A 16,930-nucleotide genomic window follows, 5' to 3' on the forward strand; every position below is an offset into this window, starting at 1 on the left:
TTTTTGTTGAACTTCAAATAGCGGAACAAAACGTTCTTGATGATGAAAGAGTTCTGCTGTAACAAGAACTGATTGAAGCCATGATCATAAGCTTGTGTTTTCTGCTTTCTAATGGTAACAACAAAGACGACGGCAAGCGATCGGAACCGACTTGCAGAACTTTTTACAAAAAAATTGCTTAATTGTTGTTGACTCATCACCAATTGTAAGAATCATCACTTTCATCGACAAACCATGTCTTCTCAATCAGGTCAATCAGCTTTGCGTTTGGCAAAGGAATTAAAAGAATTACAAAAGAATCCAGTGGAAGGCTTCAGCGCCGGTTTGAAGGATGAAAATAATTTGTACGAATGGGATATTTTGATCAGTATGTATGATTGAACAACAGTTTACATATTGATTGGAACTTGATGATGTTTTGTTGTATTATTATTGTTTTGATGATTGGCCATTGACCACTCGGCCTACGTTTTCATTTACGGAATTTAATAATCTTTCCGGTAATTCTTTTGATTAATTTTGTGGATCATCTAGTTGGCCCACCGGAAACACTTTACGAAGGAGGAATGGTAAGCTTTCTTCTTGAATAATCATCAACGATAGTTAGAAACATGGTTACTGATCAATCACAATTCTTTTATGAAATTGAATTCATTACGCATAGTTCCGTGCGATCATGACATTCCCTGAAGATTATCCAAACTCTCCTCCAAAGCTTCAATTCACTACTCCAATCTGGCATCCAAATATTTATTCAGATGGTAAAGTGTGTATTTCAATCCTTCACCCACCAGGAGAAGATGAATGGGGTTACGAAAAGGCCAGCGAACGTTGGTTGGTATGTACACTAGACTGACTGTTGATCTTTATTTACAACTTATCATAATTGATTGTCAACTAGCCAATTCACTCTGTAGAGTCCATCTTGATTTCTGTCATTTCCATGTTGAGTAATCCAAACGACGAATCACCAGCAAACTTGGACGCTGCCAAGCAATGGAGAGAAGACAAGGAAGGATACAAAAAGAAAGTCAGAAGATTAGTGAACGATTCTATTGAGAATTTTTATTAAGGACAATTGTTGGCTCTTTCAGATCAGAAATGAACATATTTCCTGGTGCATGTGTAATACAAAGATCTGCCTCCTGTATAGATAATGCTGCAATTGAACTAGTCACACCACCTTTTACATTCCATAAAATTATTAAATACTAAACGTTCAACATTAGTACAACTTACAGGCCCAAACTATAGGTGATGGTTTGTGTATTTTAACAAAATTTTAACTTTCTACTTACAGCAGGGAATTTCTCCTTCGTGAACAGTGACACTTTCTCCATAATCTACTCGATCTTCATGAATAGCTTCGCATGCAGATTAAAGTGCCAACTTTTGACTACTTACTCAAATCTGAAATACCAATTTCTTTGGGGTCACCACAATGAACTGGACCTCCATGGGTGGTTGTGAACTGTTCTGTAATTTTCACTGCCAAATCCACCTTATCTTTTGGAATGGGTCTCATGGAAACGACCATTGGAATTGGTTTTCTATTGAGATATTTAAATTCATTGCTCGTTTTGCAAATAATATTGGTGTTATACATGGACACATTTTTGTGTTCTGTGATATTTCGTACTTCAATACCATTCTGTTGCAACGCTTTTTCAAATGAAAAACTACATCCAATCAAAAAAGTGACCAAATCATCTCTCCAATACGAGCTAATGTCACTCGTTTCCTCAAATAAGACTCCGTTCTTATAAACTCTATATTTTGGAATATCTTTCCGAATGTCACACTCATTTTCCTCATGAACTAGTAATTTTGGTTTAATTTCTCCAGGTGGCAATTTTTCAAGAATAGGACATGGTGCATGATTTAGCTTACAAAATTGTTCAAATTCATCTGCAAATTTTTGGGGAAGAATCACCAGATTTGCTTGAATATATCCTATTGTTGAAAAGATACATGTTGTACCATCCATTGAATTTGTTGATAATAATTTCAGAAATAATCATGTTCACTGATCAAAAACATTTCACCTCTTGGTTTCATACCTTCACAATAACCAGACGTGTTGTTTCGAAACTCTCCCGAACGAATCAAACCTCGAAATTCATTCGGAGTCATCACGGTACAGTTACGCTGCTTCATTTTTTTCTAATCAAAATGTATTAAAAAAAGGAATACAAGATCTTGAATCATTGGTTTTCAAAGAAGAAGCGCTTTTTCTCTGAGTGATCATATTATCAGTTTACTTTTTCAATGCAACTTGTCTCAAAATGGTAAAATTAGGAATACCCCAACCACTGATTGCATCATATCCACTTGTTGCTGGGAATCCAACATTACAAGGTGCAGCAGCATTGTATCCATGAGTAATGTCAAAGAAAGCTCCACGTGTTTGTGCCATTGTTTGATACAAGTAAATATTCAAAAATCCTAAAGGTTTCTTTCCAACACTGAAACGAGCATCATTCATCAAGCTCACAATTCCTGCAAAACATGGACATGCAGCACTGGTACCACCTACAGGACGCATGATGCCTCCAACAACTACTTGATAATTCACTCCCAATGCAGCAACATCAGGATAGGCTGAAAAAGTTATTGTAAAATATAGAGAATACATGTTTTGAACAAGCATTACGAAAAATGTAAAGAATGTTGAAGAGAAATGAAAGTTTTCACATACCTCTTCCATGGACGTTAAAGAATGAAGAAGGTGGAATTCCACTCTTACTCAAATATTGTGAAATGGCATCTTTTTGCCATGTTGGAGCTTGATAGAGAGTACTGAAGCCACCACCACTCCAGTACACACTATCTTCCCAGTATTGATCAGAGGGTTGAGTTGCACCTACAGAAGTCACCCACCTAATTATTATTATTCAATAAATTATCAACGATTGTTATTATTAATGGGACACACAAATATGTTCACACATCATTGAGTTTTGAAAATTATTATTATTAATTAGCCACCACCACATCATTGGATTATTATGAATAAGGTTATAAAATTTTAAAGCTCACTGCGCACACATTTCACACTTACCAACTTGTATTTGGCCATCTGTATGTGTGTGCATACCATATATGGTAGAATTATATTTTTCATGATTTAGAATGCTACCATTAACATTATATGAAATACATACGTTGGTGAGAATTTTGTTCCATCGTTATTACATTGTGCTCCATCATCTCCAGATGCAATAGTTACTGTTCTTCCACTTGCTGCAAATTTCATAAACTCAACATCTAATTGAGAAGCCAAGGCATTGGTGACTGTGTTTTCGTCATCTCCATAGCTTACAGAATGAACCCAAGGTGAAGAATCTCCAATTTCTTGTTGTTTAATAATCCAATCAATGAATGGTTCTTGTTGAGTAATGTTTGAAATACCTGGTGTTGAGACAATGAGTGTATTGATTTTGTAGCCAACTCCCATGATCTGGAAAAATTCATCATGTGTCAAGATTTTAACAATGTTACACACATGATTAATTGTAAATACTTACATATTGAACATCCAATGATGCTTCTACACCTGGTTTTGATTCATCGTTAGGTCCCATTGTAGATGGGCTTTGTCTCACCAAATTAAATGATGCTTGAAATTGGGACAAGTCTGAATAACTAAAATATTGACCCAAGAAGGAGGCAACAGCTTGTGAACTCTGTGAATTAATCGTGGTTGGCATGGTAATGTTGTATCTCTTCCAAATGACTTGAGGAGTAATTGGAATGTTGCTACCAGTATTCAAAGAACTCTTAGATTTCATAAAATGTTTCATATTTGGAAATCGAACAATTCCACTGACAAATGAAACAATTTGTGAAATTTCAGAAGGTAATGAATAACCAATATCCATGGATCGATACAAGACTGTTCTACTTTCTTGATGCATATATGGTTGCATATTTGCTCTCAAATACTTGTTCACCGATGACACTGGTAACAAACATGAAATAAAATTCTCATGTTTTGACACGTGCAACACAACAGCACCAGGAATGGTTCGAATATAGTGCATGACTAATTCCACATGTTGTGAGGAGGGTTTTGTGAGTTGTGAAATTTCACTCAATTTTAAATAATTTTCATGATCGGGATGTGAAGGATCACTCACACTCATGGCCTTTTGTAAAAGCCATTCCAAATTTTGAGATTTCAATGCAAAGGTTAAATGAACCATTTGTTGAGCGGAAGAAATTCGATCAGGGAAAGATGACACTCTCTTCCATCCTTTGGATTCATAGTGTTTTTGGAGAGATTCAACAGAAATACTACGTGTGGCATGATACATGGAAGAAGAACCTGTTAAAAAAGTGCTTGCCATAAAGTTGGTTGAATTTTGAGTCTCCATGCGAACATAGATGGAATTTTGTAATAAATCATCGGCCAATGTTGGGGAATGTCCGAATGTTGTCTGGGCATTCAGACAGAGAGATGCAACGAGCAAGAGGATCCATAGACATGCCCATTGATTGTTGTGTGGAGACATTTTTTTGTTTCTGGACTCGGAGAATCAGGAGTTTGAGAATGCTTTCAAACGACTCGGAGTTGAATTTATTGTTATTTGAATTCTTCTTCTTTCGTTTACAAATTCTCGGCCTTGATTTCGAGCTACAGTAATAATCGAACAAGCCTGGAACATTGACATTACAACATCCAGCCTGAAAGTGAATGTTCTTGATGTATCATTTCATTTTGCAAAAAAAATATTCATCATTATGCCTTTTCAAATTCATCTCAACAGTTGGAGTGAGTGGCTCGATTTTATTCATGATCGAATTGGATCGGAAAATCAAATTACGGAACAATACTTGTCGTATTACAACAAGAAGAAAAAGTTGTTATGTCCAAAGCATAGGGACAGAACCAAATACGATGCGTTTATTTCTCAGGCTAATCTTACCGGTAGTCGGAGGACAATACCCATTCCTAAAGTAAGTGGTATGAAAAGGAGACCAATTCTCTGTTTGGAGACTCATGACGTTCCTTACTTTGTGATGAAAATATTATTAGAACACTAAAAAATTGAAATATAGTGCAAACTTTGATCATGATGCCGCTGAAAATGATACCAAAACTCCACTTGCAAGAATGTGGATTATGCAAGATTTGACTCAAAGTATGTATTGTTTGTGATTGAACTCTTTCATACTAATCATTAACACGCATGAACCAAAGACACAAAGCACCAAGTCAGCGCACCAAAATCCGACCTCGAAACAAGTGATGAAAAGGTGGATTCTCTTTGCAAATTAATTAGAGAAAACTTTGACGATGAGCTCAAGTTTAAAGTCATTTTGATGATTCCAACGTTCAGTAACCAGCCAGCAGCCAACCCCAAGTGTTATGACATTTATTTCTCTCAAGAGAAGATACTGCAAGACCAAAGAATAACAGCTACTAGTATACTCGATCAACCCATTCTGACCTATCATAAGTATAGAACTCTTTCAAAGTACTTTAACCGCAAAATGCAACAATACATGTTGCAAAATTTAGACACCCTTGATCTAAACAAAATTTTACGGTCAACAGTCTCAAATCACAACGCCGTCAACATGAATGATACTGGTATTTTTTCCAAGCTTGCATATCTTCTTTGTTTTATCAATGCCAAAAAGCAATATTTATGTAACTACACTAACTGTTCAGAGAACATGTATGAGATCTATCCAGAAGTACATAGAGCGATCATGAAATGCATGTTTCATTACTGGCTGGAGAGTCAAGACGTAAAAAATCGATATGCATCTGTTTACGAGGATCTGGAAGATACTGATACTGATCTTTCGACCGAAGAAAGTTTTACACCAGAACAATCTGATCAAGAGGCACGTTTAGACGTTGATGAAGAGACTCTTTTGCAGTCTGTATCGCGCAGAGTAATAGAATATCGAAAAATGATAACTTCTTCTGAAAGTACCTCAATCGTCAAGAAAATTGAACAATTTAAAAATTTGGATTCTGGTAAGTTTATTGTCTACAATTTTATTAATTTTATTGTTGATCGATTTTTAAGATAATCAAGAGATTAGTGTGAAATTTGAAAACAATAACCTTGAAATAACAGATCCAACAAAGATCTGTGCTCACTATGAACATATTGGAATGGCAGAAGCATCAGAATTTGATTATTCCTCTTTATCGGCTTTCAATACAGGCTTTCCAAGCTATCCAACTCCAAGACTTTGTTTCTATTTGAACAGTATTTTTAGAGTTGAGTTGAAAAAAGTTCTACCTTCTTTGTTCAGCGATTTTTTCGCCGAGACCATCGTGTTATTCAAAACTATAACATTTGGAAATGTGGGATGGTATCCAATTAACAGCTTGTTATTGCATATCATTGTGGAAAATGGAAAAACAGTTCCAAAAGGTTTAACTGAACAAGATTTACTGAAAAAATCAGAATGTAGGCCTGACAAACGGATTAGCCTGAACTTTGTGAACTTCAAAATTGAAGATTTGAGCATGATGTTGACCAACGATAGACATCTTCGCAGACCTCATTCAAGAACTGGAGCACCATCTCTGTTAATCAATTCACATACCTTGTCCTCACAATATACCAAGAAATTGACACAACAGATTTTGAAATATGTCGACAACAGAGTAGAAACTATTAGCTTTTGGAATTATGAAATTAGATTTAAATCTATTGGACATGAATTAGTTTTCTTAAAAAATTTCTTTCCTCAATTACGTGACATTAACATGCTACTCAGTCAACGTTCAAATGATTATGATAAGCTAGCTCCAGTTTCCAATGCTCTCTCAGATATTAACACCACAAGTATTCGAGATTTATGGCATAACAGGCATGAATGTTCCTTTGATAAGATTAACATATTAATTGAAGGACACAAACCATTAGTTTTGGACATTAGAAATACTACTGCCTACACAGTACCACAGCCAAAAGATGAAGACCCCATTTTAGAGAATCTACTTTTTACTCAGAACTCAGCAACAGCAAACGAATCAACAGATTTGGATAACGAATTAACTCTTAAACTGATGCACGTTGCTCAATTGAAATGGGACCATCTTCAACAACTCACACAAAAACCTGGCTTTTACGTTCATATCAACAGCATCATTTTACATTTGATATATCAAAAACAAGTTCCAATTGCTGTAAAAAAGGACCTTGTACAAAAGGCCCTTAATGAGCTTTCAATTCCTATCAAAAAACTCATTTTAACTAACAATACTAGCTACATCGAAGGATCACGAGTCGTGGAAGAGTATTTGATCTTTAAAGCAAATCAAAGTGGTGAAAGCTTGTTACATATTGGCCAAGGCAATCCAAATGGTATTGGTCAAAAACTGCTTTGTTGTTTATACTATGGATGGAACGTTTTCCAAAATACGAAAGAGCTTGAGAATTTATTCTTAATACTGCTTCAGCAGTCATATAGAGTTGAAAGCATGAAGCATTTACTGGATTTGCTTACGGCAAAAGTAATTTACGAAAACGCAAGCAGACAATTATTTGTTAAATATATTGCTCAGCATATTTATGGGCAAGTCAGAGAAGAAGAAATTGATGAAATTTTGGCAGCTATCGAACACGGAAAAGAGCATACTTGTTCAAACAATGCTGACTATGACGAGTGTAGGAAGATATTAACACTATTTTTTACTTATTTCAGCAAGCCAAAGCATGACACTTTATTCAAGGATCAAATGTTACAACTTGATGCTAATAAGCTCTTTTTCATGATTTTGAGTGCCGTTGCTCAAGGCGATGTAGATAGGGTGGAGGTAGTTCTGAATTTAGCTGTTGAATTGGATTATTTCTCTGAAGTTTTTAACAAAACATATACGGCTGTCACTATCAAAAATCATCTAACACGAGAAGCAATCACGAAACAAGTTGATCTTGAACCGATGGAACTAAGCAGGACTAAACAAATGTTGAGAAACATTTATCAGAAAAAATTGCCTTTGGATGAAAAGTTTACAATTTCTACTCTTGATGCAGCGGTCTATAACTGTATTGCAAATATTGAGGTTGATTTGTTCTCTACAATGGTGCGATCATCAAGCATACCCTTAATTGTGTTGCAAGGTATTTTAGAAAAGAAAATCAACGAAAATCAATTACTTTTTGCAGATTCGTTAGGTAATACCTGTCTTCATTGTGCATTAATTACTGCTATTGAACATCCGTCCTTCTATCATGCATTACTGACAAAGCAACCCAAGTTGCTAAACATGGTCAACAACGATTTAAACACTGCATTGCATATTGCGTGTTACAAAATTGACTTGCTTCCAACTATTGCTCGAATACTGGTTGATTACGGAGCAAAATTGGATGCATTAAATTGTCAAGGGCTAACCCCATTCGAGATTGCATGCCACACAGTGAAATGTAATTTGGCTAGCTCTCATCTTGTCCAAGATTTATCTTGGTTGATGCCAAATGTAACAGATTTCAATAAGATGGAAATATTCCAGCGAATGGTTACAGAGCAGAGAGATCTCTAATTGTTTATACAAGTGGGCGTGACAAATTCAGAATGGTTTTTACGCTGTTGATCGTGAGAACGTTGCTCTCTTCAAGCAACTGCCGTAATTGAGTGCCTTGGTTTCTTTCCTCTAATGCCAAAAACAAGTTGTGATGTGTGGAGAGTCCCGAAACAGTGGCAAGATCGACAATGCTATTTTCTTCTTCAGTCGATACAGGTTGTTCGTTAGAAATAAATCCACACTTTTCTTTTTGGTATTTGAGGAGGTCCCAATTTGCGTCCAAGTCGGCATTGAACTTATTTTCATACCTTATTTCTACTAAATCTAGCTCGTCAATATCCTCACACGGCTTTAGGGTTGATTGATCTATCAAAGACTTGTGAACTTTCATGACTCCAATTTCTCGTTTTACAGACGGATGATAATTCCATACCGAGTTGGCCACTGAAGTTATCAAGCACACGAGAGATATTCCGTCGTATGCATTTTTCTCCATTTCCATACTTTTGATAGTACTACTGGTGCTTGATGGATCTTCTTCATATCTAAATATCAAGTTAATTCCTGCTTTGGCCAAATCAGACAACAATTTAGCAGGATTGGACCATGTGACGGCGAGTTTTTCTAACTCTGGTTTGGAGGGAGAGATTAATCTGCATTTATCTTTGTGGACTAATATTGCAATGTCATCCAAAGAGGATGAGCCCTCGAGTATTTTTGGAGTTGCTTGAAAAACGCAAATATCCTTCCCGATATGTGGTACAGGAAATAGAGCCCATTTATGAAAGCTCTTATCAAGATTGTTCTCCTAATGAAACATTTAATGTGCTCAAATTGAACAGGTCTGAAATATCTAGCTACTTACATATACAACTGCTAAGGGACAAGTCAAATGGGTAGTCATGAAGGAAATCAAGCCAGTTTCTGGCTCGTATGTGGAATTTGTGATGCCATCTCGAGACCATATTTTCTCTTTCTCATTCCACCATGCAACTTGAGGTTTTTCGGATCTGATTAAACAACCGTGAGGTGCTGGTATTGTGACTTTAGCAGGTGGGGGACCTTCGACCTCTTGATTCTCATTGTTCGTGACATTATACGGCTTTCGTTTGATATGATGTGAAAGTTCTGTGATTTGCCGAATTTTCCAATCCTCACACGTATGAACAAGTGGAGGAATATGCAAGAAATCAATCAGATATATTCCCCCTAACACAGTCACTTCTTGAATATTCGGCGATGTGGATGAAAAAATATCTTCAGACAAATGCACTACTCTGAGAGCAATCTCTTGATATCCCATTCCCTTAATAGCCAGCTCCACGTTAACTCTCATCTTGTCAAAATCTACATAACGGATTCTGATTTGATAATGTCTTAGTCTTTCTGCACGAAAATGGTACTTACAAATTCTTTGAAATATTCGTCCAGATGCCATATTGTATTCCTCTCTCTACTTTTTGAAATTGGTCATGATCTGAGCTTAAAAATTTATCAAAATATTGCATAATGTGTGCAGTAGCGTCATCTAAAGTTGCCAAGATACATTCAGAGATTTCAGTTAAATATTTTTGGCAATGGTTCTGAAGACTCTTGTTTGACCGAGCTAAGGACTCCACAAAAAGATATTCCAATTCACGGTATACTTTTTCTCCGTCCTTAATTAGACCAAAATCTTCAGTTAGATTTCTTAGCTCTTTGCTGCGTGACATTTCATTAATATCCCTCCATGACGACACAAAATTGTTCATATCTACGTCATCATGAAGTTTAGGAAGATTATCACACTCGACAAATTTCTTCCATTCATCCTCTTCCTTGGCAACGGAAAGAAGAGATTTTAACTTATCCTGGTGAAATGGCAACACCTCGGAATCGAATGCTCCCTTCTCCTCGTTCAATCTTTTACGCTCTTCCTCTGCTCTTCTTCTTCTTTCCTCCATTAACTTTCGCTCTTCCTCCTCTTGTCTTTTTCGTTCTTCCTCCTCTTCCTTTCTTCGCTTCTCCTCTTCCTCTTTCTTTGCTCTTTCTTCTTCTTCCTTCTTTTTTTGCTCTAATAATTTTCTTTGTTTAGCTGTCATTTTCTCTCCCTTTGCGGAAGGAGGTTTGGATGCAGAGCTCGATGATGGCATTCTCTTTGTAGGAGAAGCAGAACTGGTTGGTTTGGTGCTACCAGGCATTTTTTTGATCGATTATTATTTTCAAAATTGCAAATCGTAAACTTTTGGAGGTTTCAAGCTGTTGGACTGAATCTGGCTCAAAAATCCGAAGGATGGAAATACAAATACACTCATTACTCGAGTACCAAGTTTCGGGCTAGCCCGATTTTGGGAGTCATGATGGTTATTACAGGTGAGGTCGTTTCATTGAGGCTTCAATGATGGCTTGCCCGTTAAAAAAATCAACGGTTGGCAGTTCTGCTTGGTGAATGGATCATCAATTAGTGGTAGCTTCATCATTTGATCGGAATCAGCAGATATGATGACATCTATGAGAAATGCAGGATATGATAGTCCTTCCAAACCGAAAATTAATATTCTAGAAGCCTTGATGTCCCATGGTGGTGATGGATCAAGTTCATCTAGTAACAGTACTACTCCCTTGCCAATCAAAACTCAGGTTTCTGCTGCCCTTAATACTGATTTACTAAGTCCTCCGAACAGTCCAAAGAAAGATTTTGAGAGAAGACGAAAAAAGACACTGGCACCGTCGCTACCAACGTTCCAAAAGAACGAAGAGCTGAACACATTGCTTACTACCATCAACAAAACAAATGATATTTCGATCACTCTGGACGATTCCAAACAAATCGTAAAAATTGACAATGATGTTTACGTTAAAATGGAATACGCTAATGCCCAAGTTGAGGATTTGATGCAGCAGTTTTCCAAAGCCAAACAAGAGTTCAAGGAAAGTACACAAAGATTACAGATGGAGTATGAAAAAATGGACAAGGAAAAGATGGAACAAATTGCGGCTTTTATTGAGGACTTTAACTTCAAATACTCTTCAATGCAAAAAAGGTATCAAGATGCACTTTCAAAAAAGTATAAAGACAAAATAGAGGAGCTTGCACAGAAGGTTGAGAACTACTCTAAAGAGCGTGACGATCTGAAATCAAAAATCGAACATGAGACCAACAAGTTTTACGAAGACTTAAAGGATATTTTGACACATTATCATACACATATTGATGGAATAAGGCAGAAATGTGAAAAAGAATATGCCGTTTCAGTTCAAACTTGTCAAAAGAATTTTGAGCATGATTTGAAAAAGGCCACCGAAAAATTTACTGCCCAAGAGAAAGAGTATTTTGCGAAATACGCAATACACAAGAAATTATTTTTTGGACTATTAACTTATCTTAGAGAAGTGACAGACCTAAAAGCAAAGTTAGAGGTAGAACTTAAGAAACAAACGACGAAACTTGAAATTGTAAATAAGAAGGCAAGAAAAACAGAGAACGATTTACTCAACCAAATATCTGATTTGCACAAATCGATTGAGCAAGGAAAGAAAGTTTTGACATCTAAAAGTGTAAATACAGATCTAACATCTCAAGAAATGGATAAACAAGACAGGCTACATCTAACAAATGTACAGGAAAGAAATTGTAAAATAGAAGCTCTTCAAGAAGAGCTGTCAAAATGTAAATTAGAAATTGTATCATATAGGACCGAGATTGATGCAAGCAAAGAACAGTACCAACAATGTGAAAGAACGCTTACTGAGTTAAGGAAGCAATTGGAAGCCCAATCTGCCACAGAAATGAAACTCCAAAAGATTTTACAGGAGGAGAAAGAAAAACGAGAAAAAACCCAAAGTTTACTCGATGAAGCACCCACACGAGAACAGATCTCCAATTTATCAAGAACGCTCGAAGAAAGAGAAGATGAAATCAGTCAGTTGAAAGCTTTCATTATTGAGAGAGATCAAAAAATAACTACGCTTGATACTAAATTGGAACAACTGCGACTAAATACCACAATGAATGCTCCAATTACAAAGGAAGCTTTAGAGATGGTTGAAGCTATTAAAAACAAGGCTCATGCAACTAACCAAGAAAAAGACCGCTTGGCTGAAGAGAATAGCCGGCTTGTAATACAGCTGGAACAAGCTAAAATCGAATTGGAGAAACAGGCAAAGGAATTGGTTGATATTCAATTTGGTCAAAAGGAAAGAGAAAGAGATTACGAACGATTGAAGCAGATTCATAAAGAAGAATTGGAGAAGATTGAGCAGGAGGTACAACAGAAAAACGAGCAGTTTCAAAGAGCTACTGAGGAATTGAAATGCAAGACCAAAGAGCAAAGTCACAAAATTTCAACGTTACAGGAAGAACTAGAGCAACAGCTGAACGTTGTTCGTTCTATCGAGCAAAGAAATACAGATCTGGAAAATAAGATCGTCCTTTTGTCCATTTCGCTTTCCCAATCAAAAGAAGCTGAGGAAAAGTCAAAAGAGCAACTGCAAGCATGTAACACGGACCTACAAAATATGTTAGTTCATTTTGAAGTGGAACGACAAAGTTTTGCCCAAGAGCGCCAGGAATTGTCTTTACAGAACCTAAAGTTGACTGAAACCTTGGAAGAAAAAGAGAAAAAAATAAGACTTCTACAAGATGAGCTTGCTTCTCAAACATCTCTAACTGAGAAAACCGTGGACATGAATGATCTTTCTCAAATCCAAAAGCTATTCTCAAATCTCAGTCGACAAATAAGGACGTTGAAAGCTGAGGCAGACTTAAGAGATACTGTGTATAAGGAAGATTGTATGCAGTTGAAAGAAAAATCTGCACAACTAGAAAAAGAAATTAGTTTGTGGAAAGAAAAATATCAAACTCTCCTCGCCAACTCACATTTCAGCAATTTTGATGGTAACAACACTTCCCTACTGGAGGAAAATACTAAACTATCAATCGAAAACAAGAAATTACTTTATGCCAACAGAACTTTGATCGCCAAAGTTGCAGGATATGCTTCTTCTAGCAAATGGGAAGAATTGTACAGGGAGGAGCAGCAAAAAACAGAAAAGCTTCTTGAGCAATGTAAGAATTTTGTATTGAAAATATCCAAATTGGAGGATGAAAATTCCAATTTGAAAAAGGGGTCTAGAAATTTGTAAATCAGTTCCAACAACAGATAATTATTTTTTAAATGTTCCTTGCAATGACTCATATCTCTCCAAATCCGCTACAGAAACAGATGGTGTAATGTTCTTGAACGCTTTTTCGAAATCTTCATGACATACAACGATCTGGTGTGACTGCTTTTGTGAAATATCGCCCTGAGATGTAGCTCTACTGACAGCGTTCATAAAGGCGTCTGTACAAATTGCATAAAAATCAGCTCCTGTTAGATTGAATCCACTTTGCTCCAACAACTTTTCAAAGTCAACATTATCTTTCAGACTAAATTTTCTGGTGAGAGCTTTCAATACTTTGAGCTGTTCCTCACGAGATTTTGAAACGCCAAGATAAACCAAACGTTCGAATCTACCAGGCCTTAATAATGCAGGATCAATCAGGTCAGGTCTGTTTGTTGCACCAATGACAAACACTCCCTTATTGGATGTGTCACTTTCTTCGTCTCCATCGGCGCTACCAATATCATCCAACTCAGCAAGTAACTGAGAAACAACTCGATCCATCACACCTCCAGAGTCACCACTCGCTCCTCTGTTGGGAGCCAAGGCATCTAATTCATCAAAGAAAATCACGCATGGCTTACATTGTCGAGCTTTTTCAAAAACGAGTCTCACGTTTCGTTCACTTTCTCCGACATACATATTAATCAACTCGGGGCCTTTCACGCTCATAAAATTCAGTTGACATTCCGTCGCTACAGCCTTTGCAAGTAAAGTTTTACCACAGCCTTTTTAAATTGTGTCAATAATATTCCAATAATATTTCACAATCCACATCAAAAACAATACTTACCAGGAGGTCCATATAACAACACACCACTTCTTGATTTCAAATTATGAGATTGAATTGGTGATTGAATGATGTCCAAAATTTCTTGTTTAGCATGTTCTAAACCACCAATATCTTGCCAATTCACGGTGGGAATGGACACATTGGTCGTACTGCTGACATTACTGCCACTTACGGAGGCAGCATACTTTTTATGCCATTTAAGTCCTCCTTGAACAATGTGCTTGTGTGAAAGAGTGGATAAATATACGTGAGGATGAGATGAAGAGTTTCCATTGTCTTTTCGGAGCTCGTTTTGAGTGTTCATGGATTCAGTAATTGCTTGTGATTTGGAAATTTGAATAATTTTGTTGAGATCATAAATGGAGCATCCGCTGGTGAGCTTGACAATCTGAGATGCAGAAATATCAATGTTGCAAATACTGCCTTGTGACATGTTTGCTGCTTTTTGGATGAATTGTTCTCTTGCTTCTTCGTTCAAGTTTTTCCTTGCCTCAATTTTAGTAAGGAATAAATTCTTAAAAACAGGACTCAATAAGTCCAATGAGGAAACACTAGGAATGAAAATCAATGGAAAAGAATTATTCTTGGGCTTGAGGCATTGTTTCAGGCACTTGACAATTCTAATTTTTGAATGTTGCTTCACACTAGCTCCACCTCCACTACTGCTATTACTTAGCTGATCAAACGCTTCAAAGTGTTTCACATAGAGAATACATGGAGTGCATTGTCTTGCAAGAGTGAAACATTGCGAGAGATTTTGAGCTGTTATCGAGTCAGATTCGTTAATAATTTCGAATGCATTAATTTCAAGTAAATGAAATCCATACTTGGCACAAACAGAATGAACGGCAATGGTTTTACCGGATCCCTCCTCTCCATACAATAGAAAATGCTGTTGTACTAGACTCTTTTGTGCTGAATTGCCTTGAGGGAATTGCTTGTAAATAGAAATGATTGGTTCAATGAATCGCGAAAGTTGTTTTGTAACATTCAATTCATAGTAATCTGTTAATGGTATTTCTGCAGGAATATAACCTCTCAATGGTTGGGCATTTGTTATTAGAGTTGTTTCGGAAGGAGATACAAACACTGAATCATTGCATTCCTCAGTGTCAACTTCTACGCTATCCACTCTATAGCAGGTATAGTCTGCATGCAAGGGATCAATTCTCTTGACTGTTTCTAATTGTGCAAGCACTTGAACTTGCATCGAGTCGTCAGATTTGATAAATGAGATGGTAGGATTATTTACCATAATGATCTCATGCTTTCGTAACACTCTTGATTTTGATGAAAAATAAATATCAAGTTGTTTTTCAAAAAGCCGTTGTTCAATTCGTTGTTCCTCTTCTGTACCAGAAATGAGTGTGGTTCCAAAATGATTTGGACTTTGAACTGGTGTTAGAATAACCTTTGAAGCAGTCTTTGGTGCATCAATATTTGAAGTAAGTTGTATCTTGTTGGGTCTTCCAAGATTAAAATATAACGCGTTGGTCATGATTGCCCCTTCATAGGGTAAATCTTCTCCATGAACAAGTGTTATGAGAACCGAATGTGAGGAGTTAACCCTTCCCCATATTTTGTCCATACAATTCAATTTTGCAAAATAATTAGCACTAACTAGAAGCATGGAGTGAGGATCTTCTTTAGAATTGACATCGTAATTTGGTGAATGATTTTTCAAAATACTTAATAAAATGTTTGTTGTGACATGATGAACTTGTTCAATTTCTACAGACTTTTCAGTTTTGTTACAAATAAAATCTGAGGTAAGAATATCATCGAAAGAGTCATCAATATTGTCTAGCATTATGTCTTGTAGCCCTGATAATGTGTGAAGTTTTCGGTGAAGTGCCACACCAGGCTCAGTGAGGATGATAAATTTTGTACGTTCGCTGTCAATAATACCTTGACGTTGCAATTTTGTGTCTACAATTTGAAAATCAATGTTAATGTCATCAGTGATAGAGAAAATATGGAATCTTGTGGACAAAGTTGATACCTGTTTTTTAACAAGTGATGGAAAATCAAATTCATTCTCCTCAATCCACTCTCGAATAAATGAAGCGTTCACATTTTCCGATGTAAGTGGTTGTACAATCACTTGTTCGAGAATAGGTATTGATGACTTTTCAACCATTCTAATTTCTATAGACACTGGAAACCGGAAACTCAATTTATCCTTCATAAAATTTCTAATAAATTCCTCTTGTACTGCAAAATTAATTTCTGAATTTGATAAACGGCTATCATTTGATAATAATTTATAAACTCGTTCCGATACCAATCCTTGCACGACGAATGATTCATTCACCATCAAAAAAATCTCCTTTCCTCCATGCTTGACTCCATTTAGGACATCCAACATATTTCTTGTTCCCGAGGATGAGCTAACATTTAATAATTCCTGATCCAAAAATTGGTGTTGAGCAACAATAGCCCGTGAAGATTGAACAAGATGAAGGCTTGCTTTCATTTTTTTGTCACTTTGA

General features: G+C 36.4%; 7 protein-coding genes across 7 annotated transcripts; 3 read left to right on the plus strand and 4 right to left on the minus strand.

Annotated features, from left to right (window-relative positions):
* Positions 1-234: 234 nt before the first annotated feature.
* Positions 235-1,072, plus strand: C9374_013292 (uncharacterized protein; the record flags this gene model as incomplete). Its single annotated transcript, XM_044689152.1, has 4 exons — positions 235-367; positions 535-569; positions 665-838; positions 902-1,072. 4 exons carry the CDS (start codon positions 235-237, stop codon positions 1,070-1,072), a joined length of 513 nt encoding a protein of 170 aa, XP_044553701.1.
* Positions 1,073-1,225: 153 nt separating this feature from the next.
* C9374_013293 (uncharacterized protein) lies at positions 1,226-2,157 on the minus strand (the record flags this gene model as incomplete). Its single annotated transcript, XM_044689153.1, has 4 exons — positions 1,226-1,248; positions 1,299-1,352; positions 1,405-1,953; positions 2,061-2,157. 4 exons carry the CDS (start codon positions 2,155-2,157, stop codon positions 1,226-1,228), a joined length of 723 nt encoding a protein of 240 aa, XP_044553702.1.
* Positions 2,158-2,257: 100 nt separating this feature from the next.
* Positions 2,258-4,514, minus strand: C9374_013294 (uncharacterized protein; the record flags this gene model as incomplete). The annotated part of the gene is made up of 5 exons (XM_044689154.1): positions 2,258-2,601; positions 2,699-2,880; positions 3,062-3,079; positions 3,165-3,460; positions 3,528-4,514. 5 exons carry the CDS (start codon positions 4,512-4,514, stop codon positions 2,258-2,260), a joined length of 1,827 nt encoding a protein of 608 aa, XP_044553703.1.
* A 229-nt stretch (positions 4,515-4,743) lies between these two features.
* On the plus strand, positions 4,744-8,518 carry C9374_013295 (uncharacterized protein; the record flags this gene model as incomplete). The annotated part of the gene is made up of 4 exons (XM_044689155.1): positions 4,744-4,959; positions 5,039-5,144; positions 5,204-5,992; positions 6,045-8,518. 4 exons carry the CDS (start codon positions 4,744-4,746, stop codon positions 8,516-8,518), a joined length of 3,585 nt encoding a protein of 1,194 aa, XP_044553704.1.
* A 4-nt stretch (positions 8,519-8,522) lies between these two features.
* C9374_013296 (uncharacterized protein) lies at positions 8,523-10,680 on the minus strand (the record flags this gene model as incomplete). Its single annotated transcript, XM_044689156.1, has 3 exons — positions 8,523-9,308; positions 9,366-9,861; positions 9,908-10,680. The coding sequence occupies 3 exons, from the start codon at positions 10,678-10,680 to the stop codon at positions 8,523-8,525; spliced, it is 2,055 nt and encodes a 684-aa protein (XP_044553705.1).
* A 298-nt stretch (positions 10,681-10,978) lies between these two features.
* C9374_013297 (uncharacterized protein) lies at positions 10,979-13,624 on the plus strand (the record flags this gene model as incomplete). Its single annotated transcript, XM_044689157.1, has 1 exon — positions 10,979-13,624. One exon carries the CDS (start codon positions 10,979-10,981, stop codon positions 13,622-13,624), a length of 2,646 nt encoding a protein of 881 aa, XP_044553706.1.
* A 21-nt stretch (positions 13,625-13,645) lies between these two features.
* On the minus strand, positions 13,646-16,914 carry C9374_013298 (Peroxin 6 (Pex6), putative; the record flags this gene model as incomplete). Its single annotated transcript, XM_044689160.1, has 2 exons — positions 13,646-14,373; positions 14,439-16,914. 2 exons carry the CDS (start codon positions 16,912-16,914, stop codon positions 13,646-13,648), a joined length of 3,204 nt encoding a protein of 1,067 aa, XP_044553707.1.
* Positions 16,915-16,930: the final 16 nt, after the last annotated feature.

Source organism: Naegleria lovaniensis, assembly GCF_003324165.1.
Source record: "Naegleria lovaniensis strain ATCC 30569 chromosome Unknown tig006, whole genome shotgun sequence".
Lineage (NCBI taxonomy): Eukaryota > Heterolobosea > Eutetramitea > Acrasida > Naegleriidae > Naegleria > Naegleria lovaniensis.